We start from the raw sequence: 15,286 nt of genomic DNA on the forward strand, positions 1-15,286 counted from the left end.
ACGCCTCAAAATTGACCTCACTAATTTATATTAAGGGACCTACCATGAAATGAAATTTCAAATTTTCGGACTCAATTTGGTTTTTTTTTAATAACACCGAAGTCAGTCCAGTAAATGGAGCTTAACATTTCGACATAAATCCTATTATAAAAATGCATACGAATGATGTAATTGTAATTTCAACATAAAGTTTGTGTTTCGTTCTATCTCAAAATTTTGGAAAAAAATATATGATAGACTATCTAATCAAAATAAGTTCAATAGTTTAGTCTGAAATGAAAATAACTGATTTTGCTATAAATAAAGTCAGTTTTATTTGGAACACAATCTTTAATTATTTTAAATAATTTTGATTTGGAGAAAAAATTAGGACTTATTAGTAAAAATAAAAATTCGCATTTGGCAACCCGGTCTTGTAAAGAAAAAGCTAACTATCTAAGAAACAGCTGAATTGTTTTTATCATGTTTGTAAACAAAAAACTTTTTTTTTGCCAGTTTCGAGACTTGCATTAAATAAATTTTTTACTTAGTTGTAGGTTGATAAAAATTGCATTAATTATTGTTACCCTGGCCATTCTAAATTATTGATCATGAGCTGTGTGAAAAGTATTCTATTTAAATTAATATCAAATGAAAACGACTTTTGTTTTTTATGTTATAACTCTTTAAATGAAGAAAGTCAAAATATATACTTTGTTACTGATCAAATATATTTGAAAGACAAAGATGATCTGAACATGTTACAAATATTGGATTATGTGGTGGGGCATAGGGTAAGTTACTGATGTGTCTGCAATTCATTTTAAAGTGTATTTTTTATGCAACTTTGAATGGCAAGCAAGCTTGCGGATCACATGACGAAAAGTAGAAACCCTCGCTTATAGACGTAAACAGTACCATGGACATAAAAGAGTATACTGTGTTGCTCATGATACTCTTTATGCATTGCCATTTTTGAGGACTAAGGTGTACTTTTTTTTTGATGGATGAAAATGGAATGTTAATCCTGCCTGCCCTAACGAGATACACTGGCAAAGCACCAGTGAAGGGTAATCGATGAAAATGAAAACAGGCCAGTTAGCCCATCTTGATGAATTCATCAGGAATTAACCATAACAGTCGGGGGGAAAGGGGTTGTTAGTAATGGTGACTGAGAATCCCATTGCTAGCAATATACCCCACCAGGTCGACCTCCTCACGGTTCCCCCTGGAAACTCATTTTCATCTATCACCCTTCACTGGTGCTCCGCCAGCGTATCCCGTTAGCGCAGGCGGGGTTACCATACCATTTTCACCCATCAAAAAAAAAAAAAAAAAAAAAAAAAAAAAAAAAAAAAAAAAAAACCATAACAGTTTCTAGGGGGGACCACGAGGAGGTCAACCTGGTTAGGTATATTGCTAGCAATGGGATTTTTAGTCTCCATTACTAACAATCCCTTTCTCCCCTATGCTGCTGTACTCTATAATTTTACCGACATACATTATCCTTTAAACCAGTGATTCTCAACCACTGTGCCGCGGCACTTTTGTGTTTATTTATTTATTTATTTATTTATTTTGTGATACATAGGTAACAATGGATGGTAAAACAATATAAGTCCTCTATAATCAACCCCATCTATCGAGGTATACAAATTTACAATTACATAAGAAAACATTTATATTATATAAAAAGAAAAATCAGCAATGTCACATTTATATAAAAAGAAAAATCAGCAATGTCACATTTATATAAAAAGAAAAATCAGCAATGTCACATTTATAGTAAAAAAATATAATTATGGAACTTTATTTTTTTTTTTAAGTTAATAACTATAAATAAATATTCGTTTTGTCAGATTTTATCATTAAAGAATTCACATACATTGTAATAACATTTATCAATTAAGAATTTTTTTAATTTATACTTAAATACATTAGTTGGTACATCCTTTATAGATTTTGGTATTTTATTATAGATTTTTGGTGCCATACATAATATACTATCGTGCATAAGTTTTGTACTAGATTTTTTTTAGATATAACTTATCATTATCACGTCGATTGCGTTTAACAATTTCTGAAAGTCGTGGAAATAAATTCTTATTAGTTTTAACAAATACACACACTTCAAATATGTACAATGAAGGTACTGTCAATATATTATATTGTTTGAAATACGGCATACAACTATCAGTATTTTTAAGATTAAACATGGCTCTTATGCACCTTTTTTGAGCTTTAAATACAAATTCTTTCTTCGTTGAATTTCCCCAAAATATTATGCCATACCGTAAATTTGAAGCAGTAATACCATGATACGCTGTAATGAGCGCTGATTCATTTACTGTAGGAGACAATTTATTTAAAGCATAAGCCGAAGAACTCAATTTCTTGGATAATTCATCTATATGATCTTTCCAGTTTAATTTATTGTCTATTATAATACCTAGGAATTTTGTATTCTCTACAATTTTAATATCACTATTAAGGTAACAAGCACCAATAGTACTTAAAGAAGTCCTTTGACTGAAATGCATTATATGTGTTTTATTAATATTTATTTTTAGATTATTATTATTCAACCATTTAACTATATTCTTCAAAGCTTGGTTTACATCATTTTCATACTCATCAATACTTTGGCATTCTATTGTTACTGTACTGTCATCAGCAAAAAGTGACATAGGTTGCTTTGTTATTTTGGGTAGATCATTTGTATATATAATAAACAACAATGGACCCATAACACTACCCTGGGGAACACCATACAAGACAGTTCTCTGGTCAGAAATATAATTTTCTTCAAGTTTGGTTCTATTATTTATTTTATTTATTTGAGTACATTGTTTCCTGTCAGTAAGGTAAGACTTTAGTAAATTTAAAACATTACCCCTGATTCCATATACATATAATTTTTGAAGTAAAATATTATGGTCTACGTAATCAAAAGCTTGAGTCATATCACAGTAAATGGAGCAAACCGGTGTACTTTTATCCATATTTGTCAAAACAGTGTACAAGAAATCATAAATTGCTAAGTTAATGTCTTTGTTGCTTCTAAATCCTTTCTGATCTGATGTGAATAGATTTTGTTTTTCAAAGTACTCGTATATTTGTAAATATATGTATTTTTCAAAAATTTTTGAAAATGTTGTAGGCAATGCAATTGGTCTATAACATTCCATTGAATATTTATCTCCTTTTTTAAATATTGGTCTTACAATTGTAGTTTTTAAAATTTTAGGAAAAGTACCTGAACTTATACTGAGATTGATAATATAGCTAAGATGTGAGGCTATGTATGTTGAAGCAGCTTTTACAACTTTTGTAGATATTTCGTCAATGCCAACACTGCTAGTGTTTTTTAAGTGTGTTATAATTTTTAATATATCATGGGGTAAACTAGGCGCCATAAATATTGAATTTTAAAAGTGTGCTGCCAAATTTTGCAAATATTTAAAATTTTTGTCATAAACTATTTATGCAGTGTGTTGTAGTAAGTAAATAATTTTTATCTTTTTCTTTGTGTGCCGCCAAATTTTGAATTCGTTAAATATGTGCCACAACAAAAAAAAGGTTGAGAATCACTGTTTTAAACTGAAACAGCCATGCAAGCATAGCTGCTTAACAGCAGAAACACAAGTGGGAAAGAGGTGCAGACAAATTTAGTACATCTCCATGTGGTCCTAGAGGCATTTGGAAGAAAATTATTATCAATTTATCTCATAAACCATTCAGTACTACTTAAGCTGTTACATATTGAAAATTCAGTCTTTAGTGTCTATATTTTAGATTAAAATGTATATATAATTTTAATTTTTTCTTTGTAAGTTAATAAAAAAAGGGTGTCTGTGGTGGTGTGCCCTGTGTATGAGCAAGAGGTGTCTCATAATATTATTATACAGTTTCCTAAACTTATTTTAACATATGATTTAATTATATACATATATTTATTTAATTTCAATTTTACTGTTTCAGTTTATACACAGTAGATCATCAGATTTTATTTGTCAAAGATGCACAGAATTGGCAATTAGTTGTTACAGATTCATTGAAACCTGTCAAAAAAATATACAGGATACTGAGACCGCTATAAGAAGCCTCAATGAGCATTTTGAGATAAAATCAGAAACAGAGTCGGGTAAAGCAATGATTGCATCATTAAATATAAATGATTTTACAATGAAACAATATTATGTCCAGGAAATTAATGATAAATTATTGGCATTACAATATTTTTTATCTGTTTCTGATACAGATAATACTGAAAAAGGCAATTTGTTAACTAAGGAGACTGAAATAGAGATATACATAGAAAACACTACTAAAGATATAAATCCCACATGTGAAAGTAACAGTCATGGGAATCTTACTATATCACTTCAAGACATGGTACTTAATGAAAATGATAGATCAATATATAAATGTAAAGCCTGTTTTAAAATATTTTCGAGACCTCATAATTTAAGGCAACATTATATGAGATTACATGCCGCTAAAACTTATAAATGTAAACAGTGCCAAAAAAGTTACGGCTCAATAACTATTTTAAAGCAGCATAATTATGAAAGCCATTATAATAAAGTTTGCACCAAATGTGGTAAAATGTTTCATAATAGAACAAGATTAAATATGCATGAAATTAGTCATAACTTAGAACTCTTATGTCAGATGTGTGGCAAACATTACAAGAGTCTGCATTCTTTTAAAAAACATGTGAAAACCAAAATATGCCAACAAAAGCCCAGGAAACCACTAGAACAAAAATTTATTTGTGATTATTGTAATAAAAAATATGGTTCCAAACAAACATTAGGCATTCATATAAAATTTGAACATGGAAATGAAAAAGGTCATGTTTGCTCATGGTGTGGTAAAAGATTTTGTGCAAAAAGTAAACTAAAAGCTCATATAGTAAAACACACTAGAGAAAAAAACTACAATTGTGACTTATGTCATAATAGGTTTGTCACAAAAGAATCTTTATTGATCCATACAAGACAACATACAGGGGAAAAACCATATGAATGCTCACATTGTAACCAAAAGTTTATAACATCGTCCAGAAGAGCAGAGCACATAAGAAAGCAACATTTGGAATTAATTTAGAAATGTAACATCTACAAGAATAAGTTTAAGACACGGGCTTATCTACTGCAGCATAGGAAAAAGACCCATACAATAATATATGAATAATTAAACGCATTTCATTTGAGTATGCTAATTAAATCTTAAAAAGATTAATTTCTTTTATTTTTACTAAACATTTATTTCAACAGGTTACATACAATGTTGTCTTTTTTTTTATACAACTTGTGAATGGCAAACAAGCTGACGGCCCACCTGATGGAAAGTGGTAACCGTCGCCTATAGACATGAGCAGTACCATAGACAACAGAGTATACTGTTTCGCCTATGATACCCCCAATGTGTTGCCATTCCTGAGGACTCAGATGTTATTCTTCTGTACCCTGTAAATTCACGCCATATCCTACCCTTCAAACCGAAACACAGCCATGCAAACACAACAGCTTTACGGTTGAAACACGAATGGGACAGAGGTACCCAAGCAAATAACTTTTATACAAAGTCTCCCTCTTTAATTTTTCCTGCAACCTTTAGGAATCATTGGCTTTGTTGAAAACTTGGATAATATTCATTGGAAACTGTGGCATTGACACTGAAAAATAAATAAATGTAAATGAATAAAATTTATTGTGGGTTACTCTAGTATCATTTCATTATCAATTACTCATATATCACAAGTTCCTGTTTAATTCATAGAAAATATTTTTAATTACAATCACTTATATGCTAATGCTTAAAGAATTTGCACTATTTAAGTTAAAAATTTAACGAGAAAATAAGTACACAAGTTATAAAATTACTAAAGAAAAATAAGCAAGCTTTAAAAAGAAAAAAAAAAATACTTTTTACATTAGGTCTTCGGGAGGTGGAATTTATGCAGTTTTTAACTGTAATTAGTACCTAAATATATATATATTTTCAGATATTAATTATATATATTACAGATAACACACTAATGTAATATAATACAATAATTGTTAATACTATAATATCTATATATTTTAATAATATTTAAACAGTATTCTTGCAAATGCATGCTAAATTGTAATCTGGATTTAATTTTATTAATGTAAGCTTACCAAGACTTAGAAATATTCCATAGCAGGAATAGTATCAACAAGGGATTATAATATTTTTAAAGGCGTATGTGATCAATGACTAACGAAAGGTGTAATGTGAAGATAAACAAATTAATATAAACTGTTATAAGTTAGGCATTAATCACTATCCTTCGTCCATTGGAAAAAATTAAATAAAACAAAATAATAAAAAGCTAAACTAACAATAAAGATTTTTGAAACTTAATATTTGGCGCCTTTTGCCACGCACGCATGGCCGTTCGTGATTGGTGCGTGATATCATGACAGTTAGACTGCGTTCGAAAATTATAAAATCATAATTTAAAAAAAATTTAGTTAAGAATAATCCTTGGAGATTCAAAGTTTGCATTTTATAATAATCAACTTATTTATAATAATACAAATTTAGTACATTAAGAAATTTACGCTATTATAAATGAGTTTATTATTTTGACAGTCCGTTTGTCTATGGTTTAGTAGGTCTATTGTAATTTAAACTTATTGTTGGTCGCTCGTCGGTCATTGGCTAATAAGAAGTGGCATCTCTTTCTTTTACGTCAGCAAGCAAGATGGCCGAAGTTTGTGCAAGTACGACAGACGTCTCAGTGTACTATGCGTAATGTCGTGCGCCAGTCTTTGTAAATAAACATTTTTGTGCAAGTGCTGCTTTGTTTGTAGTGTTTGTGATTATTCTTCCTGTGTTTCTGATGTGTACACGTGTTAACCATAAGTTTAACTAAAAAGGTGTTTGTGAGTGTTTTGTGCCTTGTTTTTATTAGTACCTTCACCCTGACATCTGTTTTGGATTTATGTTTACCTAAACACGGTAAGGGCTAGTCTAGTTTTTATACTTTAATTCGTAATTATGTACTTTTCAATAGTTTTTTCTTGCGTGTAAATACTTTTATTTCGTAAAGTTTTGACTATTAGGTATCTCGTTCTTATATGGGGTTATTTCGCAAGTACGAGAGAGAGAGTTCGCAAACGGTATGCTAAAGTTGTCACTCCCTATCCTTTATGGAAAGTGTGCCGCGTATTATTGTTTTGATGGCGACCTATTACGAAATGTTAGATTCGTGCTGCAGGCGCCGTGCCTGAGGTCGACTGGAAGCAATTAGAGTTGACCCTATAAGATTAAACATGACATAAGGAGCGTAGGCCGCGCGCCCGCCACTGCGATAGTGACATCAATTTTTTTTTATTTTACATTAATTTTATACTGTATCTTCACTATTACAACATTTTACAAACATTTATATAATATTTTAAAAATAGTCCGATTTTTTCATACGGTAAGAATTATACCGCTGTTATTATAACTGTTTTTATCAGTAAGTGGATTAGGCCAGTCATGTATGCCATGCCAAAATGGATAAACTTGTAGATAAATTTAGTCTTAGGTATAAAACTTTTTCCCAATAGTAATGATAACAATATTGTCGGTGCACCTGATGGAAAATTGTAACCATCACCCATAAAATAAATTCAACAATGTGTGTGAACTGAAGCCTCAATGAAATAAAATAGACATATGCACATATTATTTTCAATTAATGTGTCTTGTTTTTTAATTCAAACACTATCTACGTCTTTGATTAAATGTGGTAAGATATCCCTTCTCCTCTTCTGTATAATTTACACTATTGAATTTCAAATAAATAAATTTATATGATATGTTAATGTATTTAGTTTGATTTTCCATTCAATTCAGATAAAAAATATTTTATTAATTACTAATACATTGTGTTGTTTGCATTTGCTTCATTGTCATTGTCCTAAATTACTTATTTAGTCAGCCTAAAATGTTTTCCTCTTCCATTCGCTATTTGCATTTATTTTTAGAATATCAGTATATTATAAATTATATTGTCCAATTTCATATTGTATGAAATTGGACAATATAATTTATAAAAAACCAGTATTATTTACTAATTATATTGTGTTATTTTTTTTTACAGTAATTAATAGTTTGTTATTAAGTTTCATAAAATATACTTATTATTATAATGAAACATAATTTAACTTAGTTAAATTAATAGGTACATTTTATGTGATTTAACAAAATATTGTTATTATATAAAAAGTAACACAATTAGTAAATATTGGTATTTTTAATTCTGTATTATTTATTGTAGACAAACGGTATATTGATCAATATACATCTGTATATTCCATAAATTATATAATATAATTTAAAATTTGATGATTTAATTTGATGAGCACAGATTGATAAAATTTTTAGTAAATAGTAGTAGTAAATAATAATGCTCAATACATAAACTCATGGGCTACTTCTATCTTCAAGTCCTACCAATAGTCAAGCAAGTATACTCTGTTATGTCCACGGTACTGCTCATGTCTATAGGCGACGGTTACCACTTTCTATCAGGTGGACCGTCAGCTTGTTTGCCATTCTAAGTTGTATAAAAAAAATTACTTATAAAATATTATTGCTTAAAGTACATCTATTCAAATTTATAGTCAACATCTATAAAATATTATTTGAATTCCATATGTGATGCTAGTCCAAATAAGTTTTAGTCCAACCCTGTTGGCATGTCCCAAACAATTACATGACAATTTGGGACATATTGGTATCAAGAGATGTTTATTATCCCACTAGTTGGTCAAAGGTAGGTAGAGTTCTGTAGACTGATTTATAACTAATTGTAATAATTATGCTATGGTATATTTAATTATTATTTGGCTATGACTATTATATGTTTGAAATTGTAGCCGTATCTCTTGACAGACTGATGATTCATGTGGCCCTATAAAAATAAGGAAACAGTATGATTTGTACCATTATCTTATCTAAACGGGACAGCGTTTTATGAATTAAATATATATTATTATTTGTGTTTGTTGAGTATTACTTAAGGAGAGGTGCTGTCAGTATAGTTTGATATTTCAAAATAATGCTTTATCATATTAAAATTAATTTTATATATAATATATTATTGATAATTAAACTCAGTACTAAATAAAGGGGGTAGGCAAGAAACAATGTGCCAACACACTTAAAACTATCTAGCCATGAATTTATTGGTTACAAATAACTATTTGTCTAGAATCTATCATTGTCATCCTTGTGTATAATATAGTATATCTTATATATGTGTAAGTATATTTGTTATTTATATATATTTATTTGTTAAATGTATAAATGTGTACCATATTTGAGTATTTTGACACTTTTCTAAGGTCGACTGGGAGAGAATGCTTTTAGCATTAAGTCTGCCTTGTATACATGTATTAATGAATAAATAAAAAGAAATAAGTCTCAATTAGCCTTTAATTTAATTTATTTGAGGTGCCATATCAGTAGTTATGCTTGATTTCTTAACACTCATATTTTATAGAAAAGATCTGATTGTAGTTACAATGGCCAGTGTATACTGATAGTATAGGCAGGGTTACTATTTTATATTCATCGATTAAAAAAATCAATGTGTGATGTGATTGTAATAAATAAATCATAAAAAACTGTACTTTTTTCATATTATATTTTTTGCTACAACTAAAACTGAAGGTAGAGTGTACATAAGTTGTTTGCATGGGTATCTTTGTGCCACTGACCTTTTCCCATTAAACAAAACTGTGTTACCATATGGAGGGTGAGATATGGCAGTAAAATTACAGAGTACGGACTCATAATACTTTAGTCCTTATGAATGGCAATGCAAAGGGGTACCATGGGTGTAGCAGTGCACTCTGTGATGTCCATGGCCCATTATCAATGTGTATAATCGACGAATATCACTTTCCATCAGGCGCGCGCAGCTTGTTTGCTATTATATTCTAAATTGCATTAAAAAAAAAACCAATTGTCTTTGTTTATTACCTATGCCAACTTATAGCTCGTTAGCATCGTGAGGATGTGAAACTGATGTAGGCAATTAGATATTAGCAAGAGGCGGATCGCTTACGTAATTCCTGTGCAGCAATGTTAACCTGTATAGTTAGTTACTGGTTACACGCCATTGCATTATTATATTGTAAACATGCTAATACTTCGTTACAATCATGTTTCTTCTGTTTCACCTGTCCCCATATGGTCCCAGCATAGTATAGACACCACCCCTACCTTTCCCGTGGGTGTCGTAAGACGCGACTAAGGTAGAACGAGGGATGTTCAGTTCTTAAAATGTCTCCAAATCCTAACTGCGGTTACTAATTCACCTGCTAAGCGTGGTGAATTATCCACGATGGGCCAACTTACTTGAGTTCATCCTCAACTCTCATCCTTGATTGATATCTCGTCAGCGGTAACCAATAACGTAAAAAGCAAAGCGATTGTTAGTAATGGGGTTTGAAAACCCCATTGCAGGCAATATATCCTGTCAGGTCGACTTCCACGTGCTGCAAAATTCATCATAACAGGCTAGTAAACTTAGATTTACGAATTTTTGAGTACTTAGTCTTTTTTTTATTATTACCTATTATATTATGGTGGTACTAGTGCCCCACTAGCGGGTACCGATAGCGCAGGCGAGGTTTTTTTTTTAATGGGTGAAAATGGAATGGTAACCTCGCCTGTGTTATCGGTATACAATGACAAGGCACCAATGGAAGGTAATAGGTGAGAATGAATTCAGGTCAGGTGGTCCACCATGATGAATTCGATAAGAATGAACCATTATGGTTTCCAGGGGGAACCGCGTGGAGGTCGACCTGATAGGGTGTATTACTAGCAATAGGTTAGATAGGTTAGTTAGACCCCATTACTAACAATCCCTTTCCCCACGCGCAGGCGAGGTTACCATATCGTTTTCACTCATTAAACAAAAAACTAATAACGCAAGCAGTTTTATCATTTTCACGGTTTAATAATTCAAAAGAATTAACTGTAAAACTACATTTACTTTTTACTTTAATTTCTTATACGTATGTATACTCATTAGCTAATAATAAAATGTACTCGTATCGGATTGTGTGTTTATTCCGCATTGCGGTCATAACGTTAATAGATGGCTTGCGGTTTACATTGTATTGTGTGTAGTTGTGTTTGTTTGTATTATAGGTCCTGTCGCGTAAAGAGGTTAATGAGCCCGAGATGTTTTTTTGTCTTCTATATCTATACTAATATTATAAAGAGGAATGTGTAATGGATAAATTCTAAAATTACTCGTTGGATTTTAAAAATTCTTACACCTATAGAATTTATTATTAACCCTCTGGTCGCATTTTTTTTTGCTTCATTTTCGCACTAACGAGATTTTGAGAAACAATATCAATATACCAAAACAAAAATCTCGGGATAACGTCAATAAACATAAGAAAAGGCGAACACGTCGAAACCGCGGGATGCGTAAAATTAAACTAGTAGATATTGCACGCGGAAATCGCAGCATGTCCGGTCAGAGGGTTAATACATCACTAGCGAGTTACAGAAAGAAATAAATTATCCATTCAAAGAATCATGCTACTCACACAGTAGCCTACAAAACAAGAACAAAACGAAAAAAAAAACATTAGTATACAAAATAAAAAGCGTTTTCTACTGTTTTCTTTCAATTAAGGTCTAAATTTAAAAATAAACAGCAGGATAACTCTTGAATCCAATATCGACATCAATCTAATGATAATTTCGTACTGCACTCATGAAACAACGGTTAGGAATTAGGTTAGAATTATTTATTATTTATTTCATTAAAAATAATTATAACATTATAACAGCAAAAGCCAAATCAATGTTATAAATCTAGTGTGTTAACATACAAAGTTATAATAAATGTATTTAACCCGACTCTAGATATTTCTGATAATAATTAGGATCGATTGAAAAATAAAGTCTACAGAAGACTCCACGATATTTTTTTTAGAGTTATAAATCTCGAGAGTATACAATTGTCATGCAAGTTTCTTTGTTTATGTGGTGTCAGTTACGTTTGCAAGTACTACGAGATCATTAGCTGAACAATGAGTCAATGATCTAATAGTTGAATAGACTAAGAAATCTATGTAATTATAGGTATATAGTTATTTTTTTTTATTTACCACTGAGAACGGTAAACAAGCTATCGGCCCGTCTGTCTGAAAGAGGCACTTAATGCGCAAGTAATACTCTGTGCACTTAAAAGAGTTTCCATGTACAATATACTGTATATATAAATATAAAACCATAGTTATATATTATCTGTGATATTACTAAATATGAGATATGTGAGAATGAGTTTGTTTCTTACTATCTCTTACCGCTTTATCGACTTTATTAATTATTAAGGTATTTTGTATGTTCATGAACATTATGGGATGGAGAAGGAAATAGGCCGCTGTTTAACCCGGTTAACTGTTTAATTAACGCATGGGGGGTATCATGGGCGAAACAGTATACTCTGTTATGTCCATGGTACTGCTCATGTCTATAGGCGACGGTTACCACTTTCCATCAGGTGGGCCGTCAGCTTGCTTGCCATTCTAAGTTGTATATAAAAAAAAAATAACCCGGTCACGCGGATCAAGTTACGAGTAAATGTTATAGTTATAGTTGTCAGGTGGATCTCTTTGCGGTAATTCCTCTAAACCAGCGGTGGCCAACCAGTCGATCGTGACATGGAAAAAAGTATAATATTTTGCTAATCTAACAAAAGATGCCCAGATGCAATGCTCTCACTAATATAAATAAGCAGTTACTAAGAATGATTTTCAGTTTTATATTTTCTCTCTTAATAAAATAAATAAATACTACAATACTTAGATTTCAAAATGTATGTAATTGGAAGATTGTGCAGGGTTTCGTCACTAAACAGTAGATCTTGGGTCAAGTCTGCCACCCCTGCTTTAAACTATCGTTAATTCTTGGTGTATTCGTGATGGTAGGTCAACCAATTTTTTTTTTTATTTTGTTTATTCTATTTTTTTCCATTAAAAAGCCCTAGAGTTCCAAAAATAAAATGTTTAAACACAAATTCTTTTTTCGAGGTAGATCTTATTATTTCTCTAAATTTTGTCACGAATACGGGATAATGGGTTCATACAGGCGAAGCGACGGGAAACGACTAGTTGTACAAATTACAAAAAACAATAGACTCGTATAGAGATACTTCCTCTGCGAATAACAATAAACAAACCGAAGCGTACCCTTTTTCTTTGTTTGTTTAATATTTGAACTGGAGCAGCCATATGAGAAAATATGTATAAGACAAAGTCTGTACAAATAATGTCTATATATATATATATATATATATATATATATATATATATATATATATATATATATATATATATATATATATATATATATATATTTTGGGATGGGATGATAATGGAATGGTAACTCCGCCTGCGCTATAGGTATACGTTGGCGGAGCACCAGTGAAGAATGATAGGTGAAAATGCAGGTCATTTAACCCATGGTGAAGAATTCAACAAGGATTAACCATGTATAAGAAGTACCAATGGGGCCTCTAGCCCTATTATTAATAATCCCATTTCCCCACGTCGATATAACGACCACAGCTAACTAATAGATATAATTTTCTTCAACAAATCTTTGCAAAAGTTTCTTATATTTCGTGTTGACGTAACAGACAGATATCAATTACGATTTTATTATAGAGTAGATAGATTGATTATATGTTAGCTTTTAATTATTATAATTATCCCTGTGTTTCTGTCTGTCTTACTTGTAGGTTAAACGTTCTAGCGTAATTGTCAGAGAGAGATTTTGTACAAACGTCGTCTGCTCCGGTACTTCTGTTCTGTTGGTGTTGCTGCCGTAATGCAGTTGTGTTTGCATGACTTTGTTTCGGTATGAAGGGTGGGATATGGCAATAAAATTACAGGGTACAGAGGCATAATACCTTAGATCGTGTGTGGGGGGGGGGGGAGGGAATGTTTTTTTTAACGGATGATAATGGAATGGTAACCTCGCCCCCGCTATCGGTATATATGGCGGGGCACTAGTGAGCGAATTGCACCTAATATAGAAAATTACACAATGACAATTAAAAAATTCAATTATAAACGAATAATTATTTATTGATTCGTTTACTATCGAAGTAACTTTTTTTGTAGGACAAATTTAAAATTCTGTAAAACATACTTTATTTCAAATATTCTTTTCTTTTTCAGTACCTTTATTCATAAAAACGTTAAATCTCTCATAAATCTATTTTAGCTATTAAACTGATGAATAAGGAGGCTACTGTTTTTGTCACGATTGAAGTAAGTAGGTGCTTTTTTTTTTTGTAAATTATGTAAAACCTACTCATTGCAAAATGCTATTGTGTTTGAAAAATGAAATGTAAGTAAAACACTTTCCTTTGGAAAGTGCATTTACATACGTAATAATATAAAGTTTACATTAAACGCTACACTTGTTTATTATGGATAATAAGGTTTTATTATAGAGGTTTATATAGTTGCCTACAAAATTTTTTATTAGCTGTGCCCATAACTTGTTAGCGTATACCCACTATTTTATGTTAAGCTAATTAACAAGCGGCTTCCAAAATAAGCAGGTTTCAAATTCGTTTAGTGAAATTATTTTTTACGCATACGTACGTTATGCAATACCGTAGTCAATTCTGAACCGATTTTCGGTACTCTTTTTGTCTAATGTATCTACGAAATATATTGTCATACATCGGTATGTTTCAAATATTTTAAAAATAGAACAGTGCGATTATTCAGTCAATATTTTTAATTCGTGGCTTTAAATCTATTTATTTGTAAGTACTTATAATTTTTTTTATCCTGACTGACTATCAATACTCGACTAAAGCTATTAAGTTTAAAAAGTTGAAATTTTCAACATTGTTTTATTTTATAACGTATGCATTCCGTGAGTAAAGATTTTAAAAAAATTTAACTAATGATACTTTAATAACTTTCAAGACGACAATAAATTCACCACGATAGTTTCCAGGAGGAACTGCGTGGAGGTCGATCTCATTTTACCAGAGGGAGACTTTGTACAAAAGTCGATTGCTTGGGTACCTCTGTCCCATTCGTGTTTCAACCGTAAAGCAGTTGTGTTTACATAGCTGTGTTTCAGTTTGAAGGGTGGGATATGACGTGAATTTACAGGAATAACACCTGAGTCCTCAGGAATGGCAACGCATGGGAGGTATCATGGGCGAGACAGTATACTCTGTTATATCCATGGTACTGCTCATGTCTATAGGCGACGG

The 15,286-nt window shown here is 31.1% G+C and overlaps 2 protein-coding genes across 5 annotated transcripts in view; both read left to right on the plus strand.

The window, feature by feature from the left end:
- Positions 1 to 422: 422 nt before the first annotated feature.
- LOC113523244 (zinc finger protein 91-like) lies at positions 423 to 5,515 on the plus strand. The gene is made up of 2 exons (XM_026909134.3): positions 423 to 773; positions 3,961 to 5,515. The coding sequence occupies exons 1-2, from the start codon at positions 591 to 593 to the stop codon at positions 5,089 to 5,091; spliced, it is 1,314 nt and encodes a 437-aa protein (XP_026764935.2). The 5' UTR covers positions 423 to 590; the 3' UTR covers positions 5,092 to 5,515.
- A 1,181-nt stretch (positions 5,516 to 6,696) lies between these two features.
- LOC113523196 (rho guanine nucleotide exchange factor 11) overlaps positions 6,697 to 15,286 on the plus strand; it is a 265,886-nt gene continuing 257,296 nt past the window's right edge. For 2 of the 4 annotated variants that reach the window (XM_052891758.1, XM_052891756.1), the window contains exon 1: positions 6,697 to 6,975. The gene's annotated coding sequence lies outside the window, so the exon portion shown is untranslated. The remainder of the gene's footprint in view (positions 6,976 to 15,286) is intronic. The other 2 variants (XM_052891757.1, XM_052891759.1) reach the window with 1 other exon arrangement.

The sequence above is a fragment of the Galleria mellonella genome, unplaced genomic scaffold (assembly GCF_026898425.1).
Source record: "Galleria mellonella isolate WM207_F2 unplaced genomic scaffold, CSIRO_AGI_GalMel_v1 utg146, whole genome shotgun sequence".
NCBI lineage: Eukaryota > Metazoa > Arthropoda > Insecta > Lepidoptera > Pyralidae > Galleria > Galleria mellonella.